This window comes from Sorex araneus, chromosome 2, assembly GCF_027595985.1.
Source record: "Sorex araneus isolate mSorAra2 chromosome 2, mSorAra2.pri, whole genome shotgun sequence".
NCBI lineage: Eukaryota > Metazoa > Chordata > Mammalia > Eulipotyphla > Soricidae > Sorex > Sorex araneus.
Genome location: NC_073303.1, coordinates 154,748,913 through 154,775,069, shown reverse-complemented (window position 1 = coordinate 154,775,069; position 26,157 = coordinate 154,748,913). Strand labels below are relative to the sequence as shown.

Genomic DNA, 26,157 nt, shown 5'->3' with positions numbered 1-26,157 from the left:
TTCATCAAGCATACATATATTTATAGATGCCATATTAATAATTTTGTATAATATATTATATATATATTTTAAATATATGTATATTTTTTCGTTGGAGCAATAGCACAGCAGATAGGGTGTTTGCCTTGCATGCAGCCGACCCGGGTTTGATTCCTCCATCCCTCTCAAAGAGCCCAGCAAGCTACTGAGAGTATCTTGCCCGCACGGCAGAGCCTGACAAGCTACCTGTGGTGTATTGGATATGCCAAAAACAGTAACAACAAGTCTCACAACGGAGACGTTACTGGTGCCCGCTCCAGCAAATCGATGAACAATGGGACAACAGTGCTATAATGCAGAATATTCACGTTTTCAGATATACACATAATTTAATTCAGAAAGAAAGTGTCACCGTTACTATCCTGCTCAATTTTGAAACATCAGAACTTAAGACTTAATGAATTTCTAAATTCATCAAATCAAATATTACCATATCCTTTTCCACTTTATGAACACTAAGTTTCAGAACAATTTAGAAATTTAAAGGATTTAATTAAAATTAAATAAATTAAAGATCTGTGTCCTAATCTCCCCATGTATTTCTTTAGGAATCAACACAAAGGACCTTTTATCTTTATATATACCATAAAAAGGCACTATTAAAAACCCTTACCTTCCAGGTTTCGTACTGTATTTCTGTAGACGTGCTTTAACTTCATCATATGTGAGAAATGCCATATAACCAGGATGTGTTACAGCTAAGAAATTCCAATTCCTTAGAATTGAGCCCCAAGGCTAAAATATGAATTAAAAAATGTTATCTAGAGAATATCAACTATCAATTATATAGCAATTCATCATTTAATATACATAATGAAATTGAATAGATATTTTAAAAAATACATTTTGATCATAAGTGGTTTTAGTCAACCAACCTTTACTACCTCAGCAAGCATGCAAAAAGTTTTGTTCTCTGTTTAGAGAAATATGATTAAGCAGAAAATGTATTTTTGAGGCAAAGAAGTGTGTGTGTGTGTGTGTGTGTGTGTGTGTGTGTGTGTGCAGGTAGGTTTGTGGGGAGAAGACCAAAATTTCTTCAAAAATTCAACTGTGTTCAAAACCCTTGTTACTGTTTCATCTCAATTCTCTTTCTCTCCTCATTTGATGTTAGTCTCCCACTTTCTGGTTAATCTCCAGGTATGTTGATTTCTTTGCTTATTGGCCTGAACGCAAAGGCTGTCACTTTTTCCTTTTTTAGCCAAAAATCTACCTATCACCTCTCTTCAAATATCATGTCCCTAGAAAGGCCTTTCCCCAGACCATTAATATTTAAAACTTATTTCTTGCCATATTCTTCACTTTCCTGTGTGTGTATTTTGCTCTCCATTGTACCCTTAGGCATGTCATTTAAAGAACAAGAAAACAAACATCATACAACTTAAGTGGTTTGCAAAGGTTACACATTAATCATAAGCTACCTCTGAGCAAAGAATACACATATTATTCACCAAATAGATACCAACAGTACTAATGTGACACAGGAAATGTGATACAGTAGTCAGTTGCCAGGTTATTCAGGCTAATCTAAAGAACAAGTGAGTGGGCAAGAAGGCAAGAGAACAAGAGAGCAAGAGAGAGAGAGAGAGAGAGAGAGAGAGAGAGAGAGAGGATAGTACCTGTCATAGAGGCAGGGATGGGGTAGCAGTGGGGAAACTGGGGATATTGGTAGTGGGAAATATACACTGGAGAAGGGATGGGTGTTGGAACATTGTATGACTGAAACCTAATCATGAACAACTTTATAACTGTGTATCTCATGGTGATTCAATTAAAAAAATGAAAATTAAAAAAATAAATAAAAAGCTCTATCTCCCACTACACAATGTGAGTACACTATGTTACTTTTTTTTTTTAAAATGGTAACATAGTGTACTCACATTTGGCTTATCTTTGCACAATTACAAGATCAGGAACGATTAACTGTTTAGATGTGAGTTATTTAGAAATCTTTCCCAGAAACACACACATACACACACACACACACACACACACACACACACACAATCTGTATCATTGTCTATTGCTGGGGTGAGTGAATGAATCATCTCTGTCTTATTTTTAAGGCTGAAACCACATTTCATTCCAAGGAATTGGAAGCATACACAATTTACGTGCCAGATTATTAACTCAAATCTTCTACATGAAAGAAAAAAAGGTATTTTATGCTGCCAAAAGAAAGTTGTTGAAATAGTTCTCTTAGACGTGTTTGGGAGAGAACTCCTGCTTTTGTTTGCTTTAAGACTTGTTCCTCATAATTGTCAAGCAAGTTTCAAATTTACAAGGCCGAATTCTTCAAGGATTGTATCCCTTGAGATGAGGATAACAAGGGAAAGAATGCCTCAGTAATGAAGACATTTTTATCCTTTTCTGACAAGAAAAAATTTTAGGGTATTTCCTCATAACATGAAAATATATAAACAGAAAACAGTTTTAGAAAACACCATTAGAAAAGATTCTATGTACTTGAAAAAAATACATGTTTTCAATGTTTTTCTAGGGTATGACTAAAAGTTGCATGAAGAATACTTGGAAGAACATCAGAATATGGTTTGAAAACAGAGAAAATACTGCTATTATAGGCACTAGCTTTGTTTTGCTTTGTTTTCGTTTTTACTTTCCCATCTAATGACATGGATAGAGAATGTAAAATATTTGAGTCAGAAAGTCTACACAAATTAATGGAAGAGTTCTTTAAAATAATGATGAACTTTATAGAAAGTATATACACAGACCAAAGTAAAAACAAACAAGAAAACAATAATTGGCATTCTGAGCCAATTTCTGCAATATTTAGCAATTTCTTAATACATTTTTTAATGCCTAATCCAAAGGATCAGCTTCTAACTGCAAAAATATTTATGCAATGGAAAGAGTGTGTACACTTTTTTTTTGTGGTGAAGGTAATAGTCCAAAACACATGGTAGTTATGATTTTATGTTTTAAAGTACTTTGTTAACTAATGGATTAAGGAAAGCAAAACAAAGAACTTTGAAGAATAAAAATTATTATTATTATTGTATTATTATTATTATTATTATTAATTTGCTTTTTGGGTCACACCTGGCAATGCACAGATGTTGTTACTCCTGGCTCTACACTCAGGAATTACCCCTGGAGGTGCTCAGGGGACTATATGGGATGCTGGGAATCGAACCTGCGTCTCATGCCAGGCAAATGCTCTACCCGCTGTGCTATTGCTCCAGCCCCTGAAGAATAAAAATTATTTCTGAAACTTCCCTTTTACACGCACCAACCCAAAATTTGGAGTTTGTATTTTAAATGAAAATATTTGGAGTTTTTAAATGACTATCAAATTTAAATAACTATCAAATTAAGAAAATTAAAGAAACTAAGTTCTCCCTTGTCCCAGTATTCTATCTTTAAGTCTAACCACTAACTGACTTACAATTTAGGTTATAACATGGGCACTGGCGGATACTCTTATTCCTTGCTGCACTTAATGACTTCCAAGCTCTTTTTTTTTTTTCACTTTTCTACAAATCGATCCTTTCTATACCATAGTCACATATTCCTCCAAATAATAACTTTAACCCTTGTAATATCTCTCCAGTCTCTTCCTTACTCTTCCTTCATAAGCTGAGGCTAGCTCCTGATTAGACCCAATCCTTGTGGAGGACCTCACCTGAACCTTGAGATCGTACTCTGCCAAAATCCCACTCTCAATAATTTAATATCAGAAGAATTTTTCCTGTCCCAATTATTGCTTTTGTTAAATCAGTCCTTAATAACTATTTCACATAGCTATTTACAGGCCAGGCATGGAAACATCAGGACTGCATTAAATTATATGTCATGCAATTACAGTATTGACCATTTTGTTTTTCTTAGAACACATGATCATAAGGCTATTACTCAACTTTAAAACATTGTATAATAAAATCTTGATGTTACTTCCTAGTAACTAATAGAACTAATTTTACCAAATTTTAAAGCATACAATTAGTCAAAACATTTGTGAACTTAAAAAGGGAAGAATCTCAGAACTACATAAGGGCTAATGGGAGTTCTTATCTACTCATAAAATTTTCTGTTCTAGCAGATAGCAGACATTATTTGGTTGAACGTAAGATTTTGGCTTTATTTTTTAAAAAATTCATAGTAGATTTACTTAAGAAATTCTATTGTCTTCCCAACGCATGAGCATAAACAAGATATACATGCCTTAAAGTACTAACATTACTTGGGCTCTCTTTAAAAGTGAAACAACTTATAATAAATATACACATATAAAATAACAGTTTGGGTGGTTAGCCAAATTAAGTGACCTCAAATACTTAATATAAAAGTGAGGCATCTAGCTTTTAATATCTGCTCTAAAACGTGGTAAAGTCTCCTTACAAAAAGCACTCTTATGAGAATAAAGAGGTTTTATGAATGAAAATAATCCTAATTCTTACACCTGTGAGCAGTGAGGAAGGCATGTGGCTTTCACAAGACCTACTCAAGTTTGATACTTAGCACTCCATATGGTCCCTGGAGAATAACCTGAAGCAATTCCTGAAGAAAGATCCAGGAGCACAGCCAAGCACAACTCCAACCCAACCACCCCAGAAAAAGGGCATCTTTTTTCTTTTCCCTTATAAAGGAAAGAAGCAAAGTTTATACTTTTTAGAACAGAATATCTTTTTATCATGCTAAATAAATGAAGTCTTTGTCAAACTGTCACTGTAAAAAGTTATAAAATGATCAGTATTGTGTACTAGAACCTTTCTTTAAACTATATCATCACAACTTCAAAAAAAGAGGAATAACTTATAGATGCCAAAAAAATAATGAAATAACTGTAAACATAATGAGCAAAAGCAAATTTTTATAGTCATTTATTGAATTTCTTATAACTGTATTTCATATAACTCTAGATAAATAATTTAAAACATTGTAATAAAGTAAAATATATTTGATAAATTTTGTTGGCATGGCTTAATTTTCTATTAGTGGGTTTTCCCTAAATTAAAAATTAATTCTATGCAATCTTGTTTTCCTACATAATTAGTTACCAGATCTTACAGGCTAAATTCAAAAGTCATAAATTATAAAAGTGCCATTTTTATAATAGGGGAAACATGAAAACTCATATCAAGCTCTAATATCCCTTAAGGACATGATTTTAAATAGGATAAAGTATATAGCACACTAAAATAAAAATATGTCAAAATATAAGCCTGGCTTATATCAACTTGTCTGATTTAGTACATGATTTATGCTTCTAGAATCATAAAGATTTTAGGAGGGACAACATTTGTACAACTCAATTCCTCAAATATATAATTTAGAGGAAGAGTCAAATTTTCAACATAAATTTCAAATCTTTATGCTTAGAGTAATTCTATTAAGAAAAACAAAAGAGTAAAATAAGTGCATACAGTTTTCATCAAATGAAGATACTGGCCTCTAAAATAGCTACATAAAGACAGCTATGAAGGACTGACTGAAAAACAGAGCAAATTAATAAAATGGTGTTAATTTTAATATGAGGGAAAAACTGAAACCCCCAAAATGTGGTAAAATTAATAATGGTATTTTGATGAACTACTTTAAAGCAACTGAAAACTTGAATATGATAAAAAAAATACTAGCATGGCAAGTGTTTATAATACAGTCAAATAAGCAAAACAATTGTAAAATGGTAAGTAATACAGTATATTTTTATATCCACCTGTCAGTGTTGTGTTCTATGTTACTGGGTTGAAATGGTCAACACAGTAAAGTGAGAAACTAAACAGAAAATGTGAAACAAAGCTCCTTTGCACAAATCTTCTCATAATTAGCAAGCAAACGCTAGGCTTATGGTTCTAGATATTTCAATCTTAAGCCAAATAATTCACTCTAAACTTAAAGTAGTAAGTAAACAATTATGCCAATGGCTTATTTTAAAATTGGGACTTCTTTCCGCAAATATATGAATGCATTTAAATATATGCTTGAACACACATACATACATTAGAGAAGGAGGACAAGAGGGAAGAATGAAGATCAATATAGGCTTACCTGAAAGAGCCTAGTAAAAATATCAAATTCAAAAACTGAAATATAATCATTACAAGTTAAATCAATTGTTGATTTTAGAGCCATTGCTTCCAGGCCTGAGCTTATTTGATGGACCTCATGAAGGCACTGTCTGAATACTTTCCATGGTACAATAGTTCTGTACAAGAAAAAAAAAAGAAAAAAAAAAGCAACTGAATTTTGTTATTAATACAGACCTTTCATTGAAACAGCACCTTAAATTAAAATAACTGCATTTGTATTTACAATAGTTGATTAATAAATAATGAGAATATGATTCGTAACTGAAAATATATATCATGAAATTTGCTACACTTTAGTGACAGATTGTAAATTAAATTTTCTCTCCAACAGTGCTAACTTATCAAAATAGTTCTAAAAATATATTTGAAGGAAGGCACTAGGTCAAATTTTTATGTTTCTAATCTCTTTATTTCTCTATAGAAATAACTTTGAATCAAGTTAAATTCTCTCCCTCTATTTTCTGAGAATTGTGACAAGAAAATTTATTCATATGAGTAAGAACTCTTTGTTATTTGAAAAAGACCAGTAATGCATCCACCATTTTGAGAAAGTTTAGTTCAAAAACCATAAAGATATTATGGCCAGCTCCCCAAATTTAATATTGATGCCAAAGGAAATATACCAACAATGCTGGTTATTCTATAAAACAGTACTAGCCAACACTTATTAAATTATGATGTTCCATGCTTCATAACAAGAAAAACACAGGATGATATCCAGGGAAAGGATCCTCTTCTAACTATCTCCTATTTGACCAATGTTTAACATTTAGCACTTTCTTCATCCCATAAAAGTAACACTCATTATGCATTTCTTAGCTACTTCTTCCCATTTTGGAATAATCAATGCCTATTCCTAAGTAAGAACTCATTCCAATTTTAAACATTTTAAGCTGGACATTTCACAACAGTAGAGCAGAACACCTATACTCACTTCCTTAAGAAATGAATATTTATTTATTGGGTTTTCTTTACCAAAATCTCTTGATAAAAAAAAGACTAGAATGTAATAAACTAAACTCCACTTAGCCCTGAACTATACTAAACCTCAGAGTGAAGTATCGTGACAAATACACAGCTTTAATATTCACTTAAAAAAAGTCACCCAAGGAGTAAAATCTGGACATGCATCAGAATCATGAACTCAATGTTCGTACAAAAATTACTGCAACCAAATGGAGATATTGTGAGTCCATGTAACTGAGACATGGTTGTAACTGAGAACTTAATTTCGAAGAATTTCCTTAATGATGCTGTACTGTAGGTCTGGAAACAACACTTTGACTGATCACTGATCTATTGTATCTATTAATTGCTAAGGCAAGGCACTGTGGAAAAATATAATAATGGTGATAAAAGACACTCCCTATGTCCTTGAAGGACACAGGCATTGAGGGCAGAAATAAGATTTGTAATGCTAATAAGAGAGGAGGCATTATGCATAATAAGGATGGACGAAATTCAGAAAAGGAGTGTCCTTTGTGACAAGATTAATAAATGAACATTGACACAGGCTTCCAAGTCCATGCTGTATTTAGAAAAAAGTTTAAGTATTATATACTATTAAAAGAAAAAAAATGAAGCTGAATACTTCAAAAGACTTTTCTCTATGTATGAAAAAAACAGGAAACCACAAAGAACCAAAGAGAAACACCACATCAGACATCATTTAGAAGAAACACACGTCAGGCTCTGATTAAGGTTAACAAGATGCTGCTGTTTTAAAAGAACAAGAAAAACTTTTGATAAATATTAGAAAGCTATTAATTTACGGCAAAACATAAATATGCAAACTTCCTGTCTCCACTAAAGTAGTGTCAAAGATGTAGATTTTTCTTTTCTGCATTTTAAATCTTAAACATAAGTATTAACAATAATATTTAAAATGTGAAAATAAGACTAGAACTACTGATACAGAAACAAAGTTTTCTATTTTGTACAGAAATGAAAGTATATTATTTGTCTTGTGTAGAAAATGACAAAGTGAATATACTGGCCAAACGAACACCTTCATTACCTTTTACCATTAAAAAGACAAAGATCCCTGTACATTTTTTGACTAACCAGTGATTTTGCAGAGTAAATCAGAAAAATTGTATAAAGTTCAAGAATTGTTGAACATATCATTCCACAACAATCTATGGAGACAAACTACATTTCCACAGCCCTTATGTAAATGATCATTTTCTCACCATTCACTTGTGATAAACTAAAAGCCCAAACAAGTATTCACTGAAAGTTATACAAGGTTACTAGTGAGAATTAAGATAAAAGGTGCATTATTTAATTTACTTATATATAAAACTTATATATTAGTTTTACATATATATGTATAAGTATATATATAAACTTTATCTTGAGAACTTGCACCAAATTATCTATTATGGACTGAAAGTGAGGAAATAGTATGCAAAGTGTTTAATGAGAAAAGAAAAAAAGTTAGGCATAAAGATTTAATTTGAAATAAAGAAAATTGTTCGAAAATGACTGCACTAAAGATCAAAACAAATATTTAATTTGAAATAAAGAGGATTGTTCGAAAATGACTGCACTAAAGATCAAAACTTTCCAAAGAAAACTGCAGGTTGCTACCACATTTCTTTCCTGAGGGAGGAGGGGACACAGCCAGAGGATGACTTTTCACACCTTTAATAAAACTGTAGCAACAAAACATAATAGTGGTTTCTACTACGTCTTTCGCTAGACATGAAATAAGTAAAGGAAGCATTTGTAATAAATTGCTTATGCATATATAAAAATTTCAGCTAGAGGAATCAGAGAGCTAGAAAAGGCTAGAGAGAAAGAAATGATAGGAATAAAAATATAAACACATTCATCAAGCTCCAAACTCTCACCAACCCAGAAGTATGTTAATTTTCCTTTGGTAACAACAACAAATCACTTAATGATAAGTTGAATTGATTTGACAATGCATTCAAAGGCACAAATAGTCGCCAATACACAAAAACAGAACCTCCAGACCAATTCATGGCCAGACACTGGAATAAAGTGATTTATGTTTTTGTATATGATTTAATATTTTTAAATAAAAGTAAGAGATGCCACTTACTGATGATCTATGATGTGCCATCACCAAGTTGAAGATATTGTGAAATATCTGAGCTTGTCACAGTAACATGAAACTCAAGATGGGAAAACTAAGATTTAGGGATTTTATAAAGAAATACCTTCAATGTGCCAGAGATTGTGAATGGTTTAGAGCAAAAATATAAAGTCACAAGAGAGTATGAGAAAAAGACTCAAAAAAAAATGTTCATGTGTTCATACCATGAAAAGTTATGCACATGCCTTGGGACAACTCTAGAGTGAGAACCCTTGAGAGCAGGAAGCTTATCTTAGCTGCCTTTGCCCAACATAATGAGGTATGCAGTCAAGACCCATATAATTAAAAAGTATCTAAGGAATGCAAAGGAGTGTTTCACTAGAAATTTGTGCTACACCTTTGGATGAATTTTTATAAAAGTAATGGGCTATATAAAGTCAGGGGAGAGCAACACTTGATAAATGTCAGGTCATATAATGATTCTGGTATTAGATAATGGACTTTGATCTATGTATCAAAAGAAAAAAGAGCATTATTTTTTAATTATTACTTTTAATGTCGTGCTGGGAATCAAAGCCAGAGCTCTACACATGCAAGTGCATGTGCTCTACCACTGAACCAAATCCAGGCCCAAGAACACTGTTTTTGCTTTTTGCTTTTCTTGTTGTTTGTTTGGTTTTAGTTTTTAGATGATAAGTCTCTGTACTCAGGGATCACTCCTAGCAGGGCTAAGGAACCACATGGGGTACCAGGGGCCAAACCTGGGTTGGCCACATGCAAGGAAAGTGTCCTACCATTGTACTAGAACTCTGGCCCCAAGGGACTGTAAAAAATCAAAAACCAAAACAAAACAAACAAACCAAAAAAAACTGTACTATCAGTAACTTAAAAGATAATTACTTTTAAATTTAGACATTACTGAAAGAAGCTCGGTAGCTGAGTACTCAATTTGTTATGTGTAAGGCACTGGATTAAATTCTCTGCCACTGCCAAGAGAAGAAAAAAAGAAAGAGGGGAAAAAAACACTGTCCTTTAAGAGCAATCAGGATGAGGGCTGGAGAGACAGAACAGCAGGTAGGGCCCTTGTTTTGCAGGTGGCCAACTGGGTTCTGATCCCTAGCACCCTTGATCTGACCACCAGGACCGCAGAGTTATCTCTGAGTGCAGAACCAAGAATAAGCACTGAGCACCGCCTTCTGGTCAGAACACAGCCCCAATCCCCAAGAAAAAGAGAGAAAAAACAGGAGCAAGCAGAAAAAAAGAAAACAAAATTGAAAAATTGTTTTCAGCAAATGAAAAAATCATTTAAGGCTTTCTCTTCTGTGCAAGCAGAGGACAGTAAAAGATAATTCTAATTTAAAAATTCTGTAATGGAAGACCAAATGTTAGATTGATAGATAGCCCAAAAAAGGCAAATCATTTTCAGGACAGCACAAGTTCTAAAAGAAAATAGGAAAACAGGTTTTATTTTTTTAACTCATAAGAAAAAAGAAATGCATATATTAGGGTGTAAACTTTGACAAATGCAAGGATATGAAAATAGCAACTACATTTCTGGAAGGAAATTTGGTAGCAAACTTCAGATGCCTAAATGTTTTGACCTAGAAGCTCTGGCTTTATGAAAGTTTTGCCTAAAGACATTATATTAAAAGTGGAAAAAAAAGCAAAACAGAACTAACAGGAGGGGCTGGAGAGAGAGCACAGAAGGTTAAGGTGCCTTACTACATGGGGTCCTCGATCCCTGGCACCTCCAGGATCAGTACCTGGTTGATCACATGCAAAGAGCCAGGTGCACCAGTGGGGGTGTCCCGGCCCCTTCCTAAAAGCATTCCCCAATTATCCACATCAATGTAAAGCACTCTTCAGTAAGTTTGTTCATCTCAAATTGTTCACAATAGCAAATATTGTTTTAAAATGTTATAAGGTCATGGAGTCAGTACAAGAGGTCCTGTAAGCCCCCAATTTGAGTTCTAAAACTCCTGAGTTGGAAACCCTATGATCCCCAGCACCGCTGGGTTTCCAGTCACTGCTGGTTACAGTTCTGGTGGTCACTGGAACTGCAGTACCCGTGCACTCTCAGGCCCAGCGTCCAACTATCCACCTAGTTGGCTATGAGTTGCTGGCTGAGAATTGCTGGCTAGGAATAAATAGGCGTGACCCACAGGCACCATGGAAACTGCCTGGGCAGTTAAAATAAAAAGTAAAGTAGTAATAACAGGACTCGAGTCATTGAGAAAAGTGATTGTCTTACTTTTCAAGGCACATTTTAAAATAGGAATCAAATATTTTTAATTGTATTTATTTATGACACTGCTAATAATAGTATAGAACATCCTGAGAGAGCAATACAAATTTTAAGGAATGATACCGGGAATGTAGGATTATGATCTTTTTTTGTAGAGTGGCCTCGCAGGCAATGTTCAGGGGGCTCCAAGGGTCACTCCCAGAAACAGTTGGCCAATTTGTTTAGACAGCTTGTGGTTCAATATGATTTTCCTTGGGGATAGTCATGCTAGAGGCGACCAGGGCTACATTCAGCAGTACTCAAGGGACCACATGCTGTCAGCAGTCAAACTCCAGGGCTCTGGCTATCTATCTCCTTATTCTTAGTTACCCTCTTTTTATTTTTTTACTTTATTTCTAACATAATGAATTGGCATAATCAATAATGTAAAGTGGCCAGTTCTTTATAGGGATATTCCCAGCTCTCTGTTCAGGGACCACTTAGGAATCTAACCAGGATGACCTGAAAGGCAAGCACCTCAAACCCTGTACTCTCTCTGGCCCTGACATTTTATATGTATTGATTTTTTATTATGAATGATCCCTAAGTGTTGCGATTTTACATAGTTATTCCTTTGGGTTATTATTGTTTTAGTACTTCAAACACTAAAGGGGAAAGGAAAACTTTTTCAACAATCACAGAAACAACATATAAAACTAATCTGACTAAATGGTACCATTACAATTCATCAGGAATGAAATGGTTGGCTCTATTGTTACAGAGGTGATTCTTAAAAAGATATAAAGATTTTTCCTCATAAGTATATAATCAGCAGACACTTGGGTACTTAGACATTTTCATTTATCACAAAAGTTCAGAATATTTTAGATATTATGTATACGAAAATTACTTCTCTATAGCAGTGTCATCTCTTTTACATCCTGACACTTAAATCTAGAATCAAATACCTTAAATATAAGATCAATAAAAAATAAAAGTAGGGGCTAGAGCAATAGCACAGCGAGTAGGGCGTTTGCCTTGCACACGGTCGACCCAGGTTTGATTCCCAGAATCCCATATGGTCCCCTGAGCACCGCCATGGGTATTTCCTGAGTGCAGAGCCAGGAGTAACCCCTGTGCATCGCCAGGTGTGACCCAAAAAGCAAAAAAATAAAAATAAAAAAAAATAAAAGCAGACCGGTATTTAAGGTAGTCCTCATTTTTCAACTTTATTCATGATATATTTGAAACTTCATTTGAATCTCACAACAAAATTTTTCAATATGATATACTATATGTAAGTTTATTTTATCTGTGATTATTTGGTATATAATTCCATTTGTCTCTGAAAATAAGCTTTATTGTTAGAAAAGAATAGGAAGATGAGCTGCAGCAACTCATAAAACATGTCAAATTTCCATTTTTAGTTCCTATATTTATTAGCCACTGTAGATAAAGCAACAAAAATATTCTGGCCTAAAACAATGAACATTTGAGTTTTTTTTTTCCAGATGTACAAATGTCTCTGAAAAGTTACTAATATTTGTTAGGTTTACAATACATATGACAGACAATAATTTACAGATCATCACAAGGTATCTTTAATATGCTGTGGTCAAATTAAACAAAATTAGGAAATTGTATATCATAAAATTAGAAAACCCAGTCATAAGGGAGCTTAGGTAAAGCTTTAATATGATCTTCCTTTAAACATTAAGATTCCAAACTGTCTTACTAAAAAGTCAACAGTAAAGCAAAATTCTTCATTAGCTCTCTCGACAGATTATTTAGGTAACAGGCAATTGGGTAACATCTGCTACATCCTAAAATTAACTAGATACAAGAGAAATGATACTTTCAACATTTCTAATTCTCACAGGAAGAACTGTACAAGGAAAACTACTAATGATTAGAGAATAATAAAGCAAGGCAAAGCTACAGAAGGAAGAGCTATTTAGTACCGATCATCAAAAAAATAGGAAAATAGAGAAATACAAATCATAGGTAATGTGTTAATGAAAAATAAGTCGAAGCATCTTTAGTTTAAGACTTATTTTTGCTTTTAAGACACAAACGATTTCTCTTGTAGGAGAACAATTTTCTAAAGAACTATAGAGTCTGAGATCCCAAACTACTCACAGACTGACAAGTTAGACTATCACAATAAGTTAGCCTACCAAGGTTTCACGAATGCTATCCAACCACACAGGGTTTCTGGGTCAGAGCTAAAGGAATCTGTAACACACAGGAAGAACAACAGTCAGTCAAGAACCACAGTCAGTCTCAATGTGTTCTTGAAAGAGCCTGCTCTCTGACCTTATTCCTATACCATGATGCAAAGAAGGGACATCTGTACACAATGAGTTTTGTAACTAGAGGATTTTAGCGCTAAGGGAGCACAGACTTCCTCCCCTCCTTCCTAATCACTGACCCTGGACTATGGTGTGATCCTGATTGCTGTGGCACATGTATGCTTTGTAGATTATGCTCAGGACCTTGTATTTGTCTTGGCTGCTTTCTACACCATGCAGCCATCTTCTAGGCCCTTTCTCTTCTTATAGGCAGCACTGAAGTTTGACTGTGTGTCCTTGTGACACTCAGCCATCTTTCTGGGTTTCTTCTTGATGGCAAACTCAAACAGTGAGAACTACCCTGATTACCTGAGTAAAGGCAAAAGCACATACAGAGGCACCGGGATTTGAACTCATTTCCTCTTACATGCCAGACAAGCACTTTCAAACCACAGAAACCCATCTTTTGGGATCCCTGGTAAATTTATGATTGGCAATAAACACACCAATCTTTTGACCTGTACAAAAATGTTATATCTGTCTTACATGCTCTGTCTTATATCTCTTAAATGCTGTCTTACATGATAAAAGGCAAACATTCTCTTTACTCTAAAAGAAGGAACTATTTCTCTTACGTACCAAGACAAAATATCTATCTGAGAAGGGAAAACACATTCAGGAAATTAAAAACCATAACATTAATCAAAGACCATATTAGCAAAAACTTTATATCACTCCTATGGATATTTGCTTATGTAATTCATTTTTGAGTAACAAGCACTTTTATTTTAAATTATTTTGAAATAAACCTAACATTTCGATTGATGTCATAAATCATTATATTACAACAATTTCCAAACTTTCAGGCTTTATACATATATATATACATATATATATGCATATATGAAAATTTAAAAATATAAGAAATTCTGAGGAAGAATAAAAATGGCTAATCATATTGATGCTGGTGCTATAATTTGCGTATTTCACCATCTTATGTGTCCATTAAATAAATCCTACTTTCCATAAGAAGAAATTAATTTTAATTATCAGTGAGTAAACTAATCTCTTTACATTACAGTTCTTTTTTCTATTTACCAAACACATTTAAATAACTATTACATATATTTGGTGATAAGCCTGCTCAATGTGACATCAAAGTATGAAGCAATGTGTTAAAAGTAGGTTTAAATAAATCAAAACTGCTAAGCTTGCAAGAAGAAACAGAAGAATATAATGTTTTTAAAAAACAAGTAGTCTTACACAGGACAGTTTTTTAATGACATCTGAGAAAAAAATGTTTCTGAAAGTTTCTGGAATTATTAGTATTTAAAATTTTCAGGAAATGTAATGGCGTAGAAAAAAAATGACATGAATGTTGTTAATTTTCTTGTTTTAGTAGATAAAAAACATCAACACCAAAACCAAAACAAGGAAATCAAATAACTTCAAGATGAGAAAGTAACAAAAGCAGCCAAAATTTGGATAAAGGTTAAACTTCAGGGGATAAGGTCTAAATTTTAGTATGTTGAAGCTCAGAAACATTAAGGCATTTTTGAACTCTACCTCCTACTGTGGCTGTCTGTGATTTACCTTCAATCTGGTATTGGGGCCAGATTGAAGGTAATAGGCTATATTAGTAAACCAATTCAGTGCCCAGCCAAATCCCATGCACATATTAATACATCCCAAAGTCTCAACATACCTATTTAGTGCATACCAGAAAATCAGAACTTTGACTTTTTATAAGATACACTGGGTACAAAGAAAACTGGAAGAACTTTTTTAAAGAAAACAAATTATTAGTGTACTTTTACTATACCTAATGTAATATTTTAAGCCTTTATCTAGATAGATATTTCTGTAGCTTTGTTTGGTTCATCTTCGTCCTGTATATTTTTGGTTTGTTTAATTGACGTAGCACTGGTTGAGATCGCATGTTTAAGGAATACTATGTCATACCTTTTCAAAATATATGCTACCACAGGACAAAGATACCGCCAAAGAAACAATAACATTCCACCACAGTCCACGGAAACCCTGTCCCCTTTTTGTCACCTGCTAGTGGCTTCACTTCTGTGGTCAGAGTCGAAGTGTTTGCTTCAGTCTCTTTGCTTTGTTTCTCTTTATCTTACAAATAAGTGAAGTCCCTTAGTAAGTTCCCCTTCAGTTCCATCCATAGGAAAGCAAAAGTTCATTATTTCTTATAGCTGAGCACTATTTCACTGTGTATATGTACTGAACCTTCTTTAGCCACTTATCTGTCATTAGAAACTTGGCTTGCATCTGTGTTTTGACTACTACAGATTGTGCTGAAGTGAATGCAGATGTGCAATCATTGAAATTAGTTTTTTTTAGCTCATAGGACATCTAGAAGTAGAACTGCTAAATCATATGGTAGATATATTTTTTAAACATTTATGAAATGTTCATATTACTTTCCACAGGGGCTGGACCAACTTAGATTCCTAACAAAAATACAAAAAGGTACATGTTGCTAATGGCTTTTATATTACAGTCCATTCTGAATTGTGTGGTAATATACCAGTGTTTGACTTCTGTTTCCCTAATAATAAGTAATACTGAGCATTTTTAATGTCCTGGGGGGTCATTTGAAATGTCTATTAGGCTATTCTCTGCATTTTTTCATGAAGTTGTTTTCTAATTGCATTTTGGAAGGTATTTATATATAAATGTATTAAACATTCACCTTTTCTCAGATCTATTGTGTGGGTTTATTTTTTTCCTTGATAGGATTTTTTTTCTTTATTAATTGTTTCTTTATCTGTACAGAGGCTTTTAAACTACTTGTTGGGGCTGAACAGATAGTACAGGATTTAAAATGTTTGCCTCACATGAATTGATCTCAATTTATACCCAGCCCCACATATGGTCCCCCAAAAACAGAGCCAGGAGTAGCTCCACAGTATAGCTGGGTGTGGTCCTAAACCTCCCTCCCAAACATTTTATTTGCAGGCATTTGCCTTGCACGCAGCCGACCTGGGTTCAATTCCTCCATCGCTCTAGGAGAGCCCGGCAAGCTATCAAGAGTATCCCGCCTGCACAGCAGAACCTGGCAAGCTACCCGTGGCGTATTCAATATGCCAAAAAACAGTAACAAGTCTCACAATGGAGATGTTACTTATGGCCCTCGAGCAAATCGATGAACAGCAGGAGAACAGTGCTACAGGACAGTGCTATAGTGCTTGAATTTATACTGTATTTCCTAGTCATGTTATATATGAGAACACAAATTTTGCATGAGTAGTAGATATGGATTATACACATAAACATCTATAAATATACATGCATACATATACATATATATATAGACAGACAAAACTTATTCAGTAATAATCAATACATCAAATGGTTTGGGGAGCTTGTTTGGAGATTCTAGCAGGGGAGCAGAGCTACATTATCTCCTTGACCAAAGACCAGTCTATCTCTATTGGGGGAAGGCCGCCCTCCTCAACCGAGCATGCTGCTTCAGGAAGGATGCACGATGCACATGGAGCAGTGAGGGAGGGAGTAGACACGTGCCTAGCAGGCCAGATCAGTCGAATCAACCCTGGCGATCAATGGGGTGACAGATGTCACAGCCAGATCGCCCTCACATACTCAAATGGTTTTGGAAAGCACTACTCAAAAATCATTAGCCAAACTTCAGCAAAAGTACACTACTTAAAATGCAAACATGACTTTTTAAAAATCCAGCCAGTGCATCCTCATTGCCTTTCCAGTTCTTGCCAATAAACTTCCAATGTCCAACTTTGCATAAGGAAGTTCACAGGGAAAGACATGCACAATGAAAAAAAGAGAACAATCATTTCAAGAACTCTGGACCTGAGTCAGAGAACTTATTCTAGAGGATCATAAACTACCACTTGCTATTTATAGATTTAATTTCTAACAATAAGTGTTTTGAATAAGACATAACTCCACATATAATTTATTTACAGTGACACATGCATCCTCATCATGTATCATTAATCACTATAAATTAATAAAACCATTATCCTGGGTTAGAAATTATGTGAACTTAGATACATTTTACTCATTTTTCAAAATAGCAGTCTGGTTCTAGTGGCAGCAGATTTCAAGGATGAGAAACAGAAGTGAAACCATGGTGATTTTACTGAAATAAATGTCACTTACTAAAAGAGATGAGACTAAGGAGAAGAAAAAAGTCAACAAGAAAAGGAAAATGAATGTTATTCATGTATCTTTCTTTGGATTGGATTCCATAGCAATTCAATTCCACTAATAGCATTTCCCACTGAATTGACTCCTGGGCTTGTAATTAATGTAAATGAAGCCCATACAAAACACCAGCTCTTCCAAGAGGCCTGAGTGCTCCTCCCTCCACTTTAGAGCAAATAATTTACATGGCATTATGACATACCTTTGAACTTTACTAATGGGCCAAAATGGATTTAAAATATTTATTTTAAATTCCCTGACCCTGAAAAGAGCCTCTAATTGTTGGGAAAGACGAGTAAGGAAAGGCTGCTAAAATCTCAGAGCTGGGACCAATAGAGACATTACTGGTGCCCACTCAAATAAATCGATGAACAATGGGATGACAGTGATAGAGTGATACCGTGATCATCTTTGTATGTGCTGTCTTCCCCAAATTGAATACATAGTTCTTAAAGGTGGAAAATTAAATTTCAGTTATTTCTTCCGTGTACTGTCTTTTTACTATGAGTTGAACCACAAAGACATATTTTTATTTTCCCTATTAACGTAAAGATACTTTGATTTTTTTTTTAAGCAGACATCACTAGAGGTTATCTGCTAATAAAAATAAGCAGAAGTATCTTAGTTTTCCTTTTGGCCATACCCAAAATTAGTCCTGGTTCTGTGCTCAGGAATCACTCATGGCAGGGTTCAGGGTATCATATGTGGTGACAGGTATCGAACCCAGGTCAACCGTGTGCAAAGCAAGCAACTTACCCGCTGTGTTATCATTCCAGCCCTTAGCAGGAATGTCTTTAGCTCTGTTTTAGTTCTTTTTTTTCTCTCCAATTTTTTCAATTCCCTTTGAAATTCTTAATTTCTAATGTCAAGGCCCTCTTTTTATCGAATGTTCGAGTTTCCTTTTCTTTGACTAAAAGGAAAACCGATCTACTTATTATACTAGAAAAACATGTATGTCGCTCACAAGAAAGGTAAAAAAATGTTGTGCCTTGTCCCTTATTAAAAGTGAAAGGTAAATGCAAAAAAACAAAGAAGGTCCCTATCATTTCCCCAGGAAATCAAAGGTAAAGGCAATGAACTGCCCTAAAAACAGATCATTCTTTTCCATGGTGAGCAGAATAGTGTCTTTAATATAGGTTTGCACAAATTTAAACTTTCCCCCACATATTTTGGTTCTTGCTTTTAGATTTCTACAGACTCTGGGATCTCCACTATATAGCTGAAAATTTTCCTAACTACAGAATTAAAAATAAATACACTCATTTAGCTTTCAGCAAGATGAATGATTTAAGATGGCAAATTAATCCACAATTACTGCTTACCACAGGACAAACACAGTTAGTTAGAATCAAACTTTCTTCTTGATCACAACAACCCTTAGAGAATGGTAAATATTATCGCCAACTACATTTTATAAATGAAGAAATTGATGCATGAAGAAATTAAACAGATGCTGCCCAAAGTCACAAAGCGAGGAAATGTCAGTTATATCTCTAGGCAATTCAGCTGCAAGTCTAAGCAAGTCGCATCCCTATCAAGCAGGCAAATTTGGGCTGTGTCTCCTACATGCATATGTTCACAAGCATCACCCTATTTCTCAACTTACTTTAATTCAATGAACAGTTTATAAAAACATAAGTCAAAGCCTTTGTGCTCCTAACCTACTACAAAGATGAATAATTAAGTCTGATTTCATGGAGCTGATAGTGTAATGAGAAGTCAGAAAACTAAAAAATGTAATTTTAATTCAAACTCATTGAATTTTAATAAAATAATAAAAATAATAGCTAGAGGTGGTAAGCAAGAATGTAAAGTGGTTTAAGAACTAATATCTAGTAATAATAAGGAAAGCAGATAAGCTTGGAGGGATTAGCAAAAACTTTGATGTTAGGAATTACAAAAACCTTCAAGTGAAAAGAACAATTATCGAAAAAGATTTAAAATTGATGACATATCAGAAAATAGGCAAATAAACCAATTGGACTGAGAATGTGTCATAAATAAAGGAAGAGAAAACTTTAAATGCTAGAAAAACACATTAAACTCATTCAACGATTATTCAGTTTCTGCTATATAGATAGTATACCTAACTGACTAATTAAAAGATAATGTTTAAAGATTATTATCGCTTCTCGGCCTTTTGGCTAAGATCAAGTGTAGTAAAGATTATTAAGAAAAGGAAGTTAGTGTATGTGAAAGCATGGAACACATTTTGATATTTAATGACAAATAAATGTGTTATGAAGAAAAAGTGAATACAGTGCTTCTTTAGCAAGTATGAAACATTGACATATTAAACACATATTCACAAAGTTAAACATATCTGAAACAAAAAGCATGGAGTAATTAACCTTGAAGATGTTAAGTGAGAAAAACACAAAACGGAGCCTTCTGGGTTAGACTGGAAAAGGGTATCAAAATTCTGGAATGGTAGAAAAGAATGTAAGACACAAGGAAACAACTAAAGGAGCAAAACTGAAGAAACCAATGATTTAAAGAAGGTCCATCTGGGGTCAGAGAAAGAGCTCAGTAGGCTGAGCAACGATGGAAGTGCAGGATTTAATCCCCAGGACTGCCTGGGCCCCCGCAGTCCTGGGAGATCCTTAAAATATAAACCTGTGGCCCCTGTAAACCATTGAGTTTGGTCTAGAGGAGAGAGGAAAAAAGCCACTGTTCATATATTAGAGTAACTGAACATTTTGAAGAAAGAAATAGGCACCATTCAACTGCTCACTCAGTTATCATTTACTGGTACCTACATTTTCCAGGAAATGTGCCAGGCCCTAAGAGACAAGATTCAGTAAGGCATGCTCCCTGCTTTCAAGGGATCTTTCTAGTCTATTGCAAATGCAAACGCATAAGCAGTTCATTGCAATCCATTAGTGGTGTGATGGCTGTGAACACAGGGACCTGGAAGCACAGAGTGGGGAATTCCACTTTAAATTAGGGAAGTTAAGGAAAACTTCCAAGTGGCAACACTACTTAGGACACGGGAGACCGGTTTTCCCAGCAGCGGGTGCAACAGAGGCAAACAAAGATAATGCAGTAAGTGGGGATAAAAGGCAGCAGCACTTTAGGGTAGAAGCAGAATGCTGAGTAGCTGGTTTCTTTGAGTCTAAGAGCTGTGGATGAGGACATAAAGCTAACGGGGTCAAAAAGAAAAAACAATTTCTAAAACATGTTAGGAGATTTTAAACTTTCACTTAGAATCAGTAAGTATTTATAGAATTACCTCAGCCCCCAACCCCCCAAAAAAAGAGAAAGAGAAAAAAAAGAAAGAAAACTAGAATGATAGTTCTGATTTTAAGAGCTCTCACAGGTTTTTTTCCTAAAAGCAGGTAGTCCAACTGGAAAGCTATTACAGAAATCCAGGGAAAACTTTACCTTCAAGACTAGAACTAGAATTATAGTGGGTTTTTTTCCTCTTCCTGCCCCCACCCCCCCCTTGGAAATACTCATGCTTTCATTTGAGTCTGACTCTCTCTCTCTGTCCCCCCCCACCCACCCTTGCCATTCACTAAGTAACTTTCAACTCTGAGGGGCTGGAGAGAAAGCAGAGGAGTAAGGCATTTGCCCTTGCATGTGGCTGATCCTGGCTCCATCCCTGACACCATATGTGGTGAACAGACAGGAGTGATCCCTGCTAAGCACTACTGGTGTGGCCCAACACCCACACAAAAAAAGAATTAGAACTTTGAATCTTTTATAGGTTACTCCGAAAAGCATATCTAAACCTCCTTATTTCAAGAAGTGTTCAGCTTGAGTAGCAAAGGAACAGCTAACTGACTCGATTCAAGAAAGGGCTATCCACAGACCAATAACATCAATGGCTCTTGAAATTTTCTTTCTTAACTAGGCAAGGACACATTTTTGAGCCATATGACTAATATCTATGGATCATGAACTACTCATATGGAGAGTAAATTCAGTTTGGTATTAGTCAAATTTGGGGGATTCACTAAAAACACATGTGTGCAATAAGTTGTTTCTCCATTCTCACATCTACCATCAAAGAATGACCAGACTAAGACAGAAAAGGGGAAAAAAAAAATAAAACAACACAATGATTGAAACAACTAATTGGCAAGAAAATCTAACAGATGTAGAACTTTCAAATAGTTGACTATGATGCTTTTAATGTTACTGACACCCTTAGAGCTACTGACAAGCAGCGCCTCTTAGACACGGAGACACGAAAGGGAGCAGAGAAGGAGCAGAGACATCACTTCAAACAGGCTGACAGGCACAGAAAGAAGGTGCTAGGTATGTCACACACAGAGATTTCTGGCTTCATTTATGAGTCTGAGTCCTAAAACTGCCTTTAAAAGTTCTCTAAGCTCCTTTGAAAAACAGCAATATCTCAATTTTAATTTCATCTTAGTATTTCATTCTTGTCTACAGTTCCTTTTAGGAAATAAAAACGTAGCCACACTCCTTAACAATCCTTAAATTAAAGCTGCTTTATAAAAATCAAGATGTGATTGGATCTTTTCAAAATGACCTCCCAACTGTTCTATTTTTGGAAGCTATACGACTTTCATGTTTAGAGACAATGGTTCATTTAAAGGAAAGCATTCTCACATGGCCTCAACATGCAGGGAGATGAATGGCATAAATGTTTCCATAGGAAAACTATTCAATGAAAATAGGAACTGGTATTATTAGAGCACTACGAAGAAAAAAGAATTCAACTTTTTTAAAGGCTGTATCACTTGTTTCTTTATTCAATGAAATATCATGGAACTACAAAGTGAAAATCTGAAAATATAAATATGGTTACTTCCATGATCTAATAAAACAATCCTAGTTTTGATGATTATAAAAATATGTCTGAGTTGTGGAAGAAACATTAAATTTGGCTCTCCTCCCCAAAACAAGCATGTTAAGGAAAATTAAGCATCTTTCTCAAGTCAAAGTAATAAGAATTGGGAGGTAGGAAGGGTATTTCAATACTATTTCAAGAATCCCCCAATCAAATTTAGTAGTGATTTCATTCATGTAACAGTTAAACAAAAGTTTCAGCCCTTTGATGTCTACAGTTAGAAATAAATGCAAATAAATATGTCTGAAATGCATAATTCTCTGTGGCATTAGAAACCAATAAAATAAACACATCTCTTCAAAACAAGTGAACAATTCGTTTTGAAGAGAACAATCTCTCCATTTTTACTGACCTTTGATGAGCAATCAACTTATAACTCACCAGAATGTTGGTTTCCCAAAAGAAATACCACAATTTGCCCTATATTCTTCTGTAAATTGTAAAAATGTGTTTACTGTGAGGGGGTACCAACTGTTTGCATTAGATTTGCGGTGCTAATATATGAGCTGTAGCTTCAAGAAATCCTCTTAGTTATTACTCTTAGAACTTGTCAATACGCTGTGCTTTCTGACATCCACAAATATTTCAGTAGCATACTCCTGACTGCATTTTCTAATTCAAATGAAAATGAAATTTTTTGTTAAACTTAATTATTTATTTATAAATGAATATACAAATGTTATAAATTGCAACTTCAAACTGCCCACGTTAAAGGCAATCATGGCATTTCCCTATGAAGTGACTAAAAATAAATTCAAATATGTGGGGGAAAAAAGCTTCAATATTTTAAAAACGTAGTTGCACCTTATTTTAAAGTGTGGAAAAGGCTTCAATATTTTCTTTTCTTTTCTTTTTTAGGTTCTTTTTTGGGGGAGGGGTGATTGGGCCATAACCAGTGAGCTCAGTTGTCATTCTTGCTAGTGCTCAAGGGATGAATTGGAATCGGCTGCATGCAAGGAAAGTTTCTTACCTCCTGTACTATCTCTCCAGCCCAAGCCTTCAATATTTTCAAAGTTAAAGAAGTATGAATCAGGGGGGCCTAGAGATAACTGGGTATCAGGATGCATGTCTTGTAGGTATGTGGTTGCTAATGAAATATCCAACACTACCTCACAAGCCAAGTGCAATCCCAGCTCACTGCTGTCTGCAATCCTCAGTATTAAAACAAAGTGCACAATCTCCACATTTCCAGAAGTGTGTTTTAAACACCAAAACTAAAGTGTATGACTCTATGAGCACTGCAGCTATGTAAGATTGGCATTCCAATGTGCAACCGCCAGCAAGTAAGACAACTACATGTGCAAGCACTGATCAGCTTAATAACAACAAAGAAGTGGGGAGCGGAAAGAAAGAGGAAGTGAAGTGATAGCGTTAACAGACAATGCATTAGTCAGGGACCAGGGGAGTAAGTTTTGCCTGTACTGAAAACATGGCATAAACCTCAACACTACAATGCCCTGAGTACTGTCCGGCATAACCCTGGGGGACCCACAGTTGCTGTAGTCTCAGGCATGCAGGTCTTGACCGTGTTACAGCCTCAGTCCCAAGCACTGAAACCAGGTTCAGTTGGTGAAGCATCACCAGGAGTGTGATACAGCACCTGACACAGATCATCAGGTGCTCTGGCTCTCTGAGCAGTCTGGGAGACCCCCCTACCAAAAAAAAAAAGCTGTGAAAAATGATGACTAGTAAAATATGTATTGCTTTATATTCTTTGTTGGTGGTAGCTAAAAAATAAATATCACATTTGTAAAGACCAAGACCAAGAGAGTTTGGGGGCTGGAGCCATAGTACAGTGGGTAGGCATTTGCCTTGTACGTGGCTGACTCAGATTTGATTCCCAGCATCCCATATGGTCCCCCAGAACACCGCCAGGAGTGATTCCTGAATGCAGAGCCAGGAGTAATCCCTGTATCACCAGGTGTGACCCAAAAAGCAAAAAACAAAACAAAACAAAAACAAACAAAAAAAACACAGGAGTTCAATATTATATTTAATTCAACATGTTAAGGATTAACAATACCAATATGATGAAATATTTGTATATCTTATTTCATCTGTTAATGTGTAAATACAGACATAACTTCACAATAAAAATAACATAGGTGCAACCTATTATGCTTTATGTCCTTAACCCTCAGCCAGGACTTTGGCACGTTGCAGATGGGGGAGTGACAACACCCAGCAGTGTTCAGTGGTTACTTCAGGCTCTGAGCTCAAGAATAACTCCTAGAGGGCAAATGGAATGCCAGGAATCAAACCTGGTCAGCTGCATGCAAGGAAAGTCCCACTGGCCCATCAGCCACGGATCTGCCTGCATCTAAGGACATGCTGAGGTGCTCCCTCATCAAAAGGGAAAGGTGACTTAAGTATACATTTGCCTCCTGATAACACAGTTCACATTCTGGACAGTTTATTGAGATTCCAAACGGAAGTTTTGCAAGTTTTAAGTTACACTGGCTTGCCAAACTCACCTGAATTTTTGTCTCATAAGGAAGGAGAGTCATTAGGGCAGAGAGTCTCTTGCCTGCGTGCCTGGCTGTCTTCCTCGGGGCCCCTCGGAGGGGGTGGGCTCCAGCTTCCCCTCTCCCCCCTCCCCCCCAAGCAGAGCTCCCTCAGCCGAAGACCTCTGGAGCCTAGCCACAGCCATGCTCAACACGTTTGGACGAGCCTCATGCATGAAGGTACCGGCAGAGGAACCCAGGTGTGTGGGATCCGGGACTGAGACGGACTGCCCCTGGCGCCATGTAATCCTGTCAACGGCCAACATCCAGAGACTTTTATAAAACCAGGCTCCCTCCCAGATGCTTTGCAGCCATGTGACATCTTATAGCCTAGTTCTCCCTCTGGGAGAATCTGGCAAGCTACCAAGAGTTCCCTGCCCACATGGGAGAGCCTTGCAAATTCCCCATGGCATATTCATATGCCAAAACCAGTAACAATGCTGGGTCTCATTCCCCTGACCCCTGACAGAGCCACCAATGCAGCATCGTTGGGAAGGACGAGTAAAGAAAGGCTTCTAAATTCTCAGGGCTAGGACAAACGGAGATGTTACTGAGACTGCTCGAGAAATTCGATGATCAATGGGATGATGATGACATTTTTTTATTAGGAAGTAACTAATCGGAAATATCTTTGTTATCAACTTGCTAATACTATTCACTCTGTGATCAAAACATTTTCATACCTTATTTACTCACACATACTTTCCCTGCAAGACCAGAGAGTCGAAACAGAAGTGCCAAGACTTTTTCCGATGTCAATTTCTGATTTTAAACTAAGCTTATACAATATCTCTTCTAGAAAGCAATCCCTGATTCTTGCAATCCTGAGGAACTATTTTCCTTTGAATTGACAGAAAAGTTTACTCAAGATTTTTTAATCATTCTCCTCTTTCTGCCTTTTATTTAGCTTACATTAATACTAACTTACAAAAAGTTATAAGCTTCCTTCTAATATATTAT

General features: G+C 35.4%; 1 protein-coding gene across 1 annotated transcript in view; it reads right to left on the bottom strand.

Moving 5' to 3' along the window:
- CBLB (Cbl proto-oncogene B) overlaps positions 1 to 26,157 on the bottom strand; it is a 214,526-nt gene that overhangs the window by 86,690 nt on the left and 101,679 nt on the right. The window contains exons 5-6 of the mRNA XM_004606734.2: positions 6,049 to 6,205; positions 653 to 774 (exon numbers count right to left, since the gene is read on the bottom strand). Of these exons, the coding sequence (XP_004606791.1) occupies positions 653 to 774; positions 6,049 to 6,205 (279 nt within the window). The remainder of the gene's footprint in view (positions 1 to 652; positions 775 to 6,048; positions 6,206 to 26,157) is intronic.